The 1034-nt window shown below is 65.2% G+C and overlaps 1 protein-coding gene across 1 annotated transcript in view; it reads left to right on the top strand.

Moving 5' to 3' along the window:
* Window positions 1-1033, top strand: part of CELF3 (CUGBP Elav-like family member 3) — a gene marked incomplete at both ends in the record, with an annotated part of 8927 nt that extends 7894 nt beyond the window's left edge. The window contains 2 exons of the mRNA XM_026083692.1: window positions 167-310; window positions 924-1033. Coding sequence (XP_025939477.1) covers window positions 167-310; window positions 924-1033 — 254 coding nt within the window. The remainder of the gene's footprint in view (window positions 1-166; window positions 311-923) is intronic.
* Window position 1034: the final 1 nt, after the last annotated feature.

Here is a 1034-nt window from a genome sequence, read left to right as displayed (position 1 = left end):
GATGGGAGAGTCTTGGGGTGCCCTATCAGGGTGCTGTCTGGTTTTGGGGGTACCCCACGGGGATCTCAGTCTGGGGGTGCCCCCTGGAAGGGGGGGGGAGGGGTCTGGTTTGGGGGTGCCGCCGGGGTGCCCCACGTGCCCGCTCTGACGCCCGCTCCCTCCGCAGGCCCCGAGGGCTGTAACATCTTCATCTACCACCTGCCCCAGGAGTTCGCCGACACCGAGATCCTCCAGATGTTCCTGCCCTTTGGCAACGTCATCTCTGCCAAGGTCTTCGTGGACCGGGCCACCAACCAGAGCAAGTGCTTCGGTACGGGCACGGGGACACCCTGGCGGGGACCTCCCCATCCAGGGACACAGGGACCCTGCACCGGGTGACATGGGGACACCATGTCCTGGGACCCCACACATCTGGGGACATAGAGACCCTGCACCAGGTGACATGGGGACACCACACCCAGGGACCCCTTACATGTGGGGACACAGAGACCCTGGACTGGGTGACATGGGGACACCAGGTCCTGGGACCCCACACATCTGGGGACACAGGGACTCTGCACCGGGTGACAGAGACACCAGGTCCTGGGACCTCATATCCAGAGGCATAGGGACCCCCATGGCCAGGGCACAGGGACACCACGCTCAGGAGCACGGGGACACGGGACCCTCCCCCTCCCTCTGGGGGCAAAGGGACCCCCACATCTGGGGACACAGGGAACCCCCTCTGGGAGACCCAAGGACATCACATTTGGGGACACCCCACCTTTGGGGACACCCCACATCTGGGGACGCGGGCTCCCCACTCTGGGAGCCACCAGGTCATGAACTCCAGGGTCACATCAGAGCCCCCCCTGTGACCCCCCCCCCAAGTGACCCCATGCTGAGGTGGCCCGTGCCCACCACTGTCCCCACGGTCCCCGCAGGCTTCGTGAGCTTTGACAACCCGGCCAGCGCCCAGGCTGCCATCCAGGCCATGAACGGCTTCCAGATCGGCATGAAACGCCTCAAAGTGCAGCTCAAGAGACCGAAAGACG

Source organism: Apteryx rowi, unplaced genomic scaffold (assembly GCF_003343035.1).
Source record: "Apteryx rowi isolate R43461 unplaced genomic scaffold, aptRow1 scaffold_610, whole genome shotgun sequence".
Classification (NCBI taxonomy): domain Eukaryota; kingdom Metazoa; phylum Chordata; class Aves; order Apterygiformes; family Apterygidae; genus Apteryx; species Apteryx rowi.
Note: the sequence above shows the minus strand (reverse complement) of the source record. Positions and strands in the feature narration are given on the sequence as shown.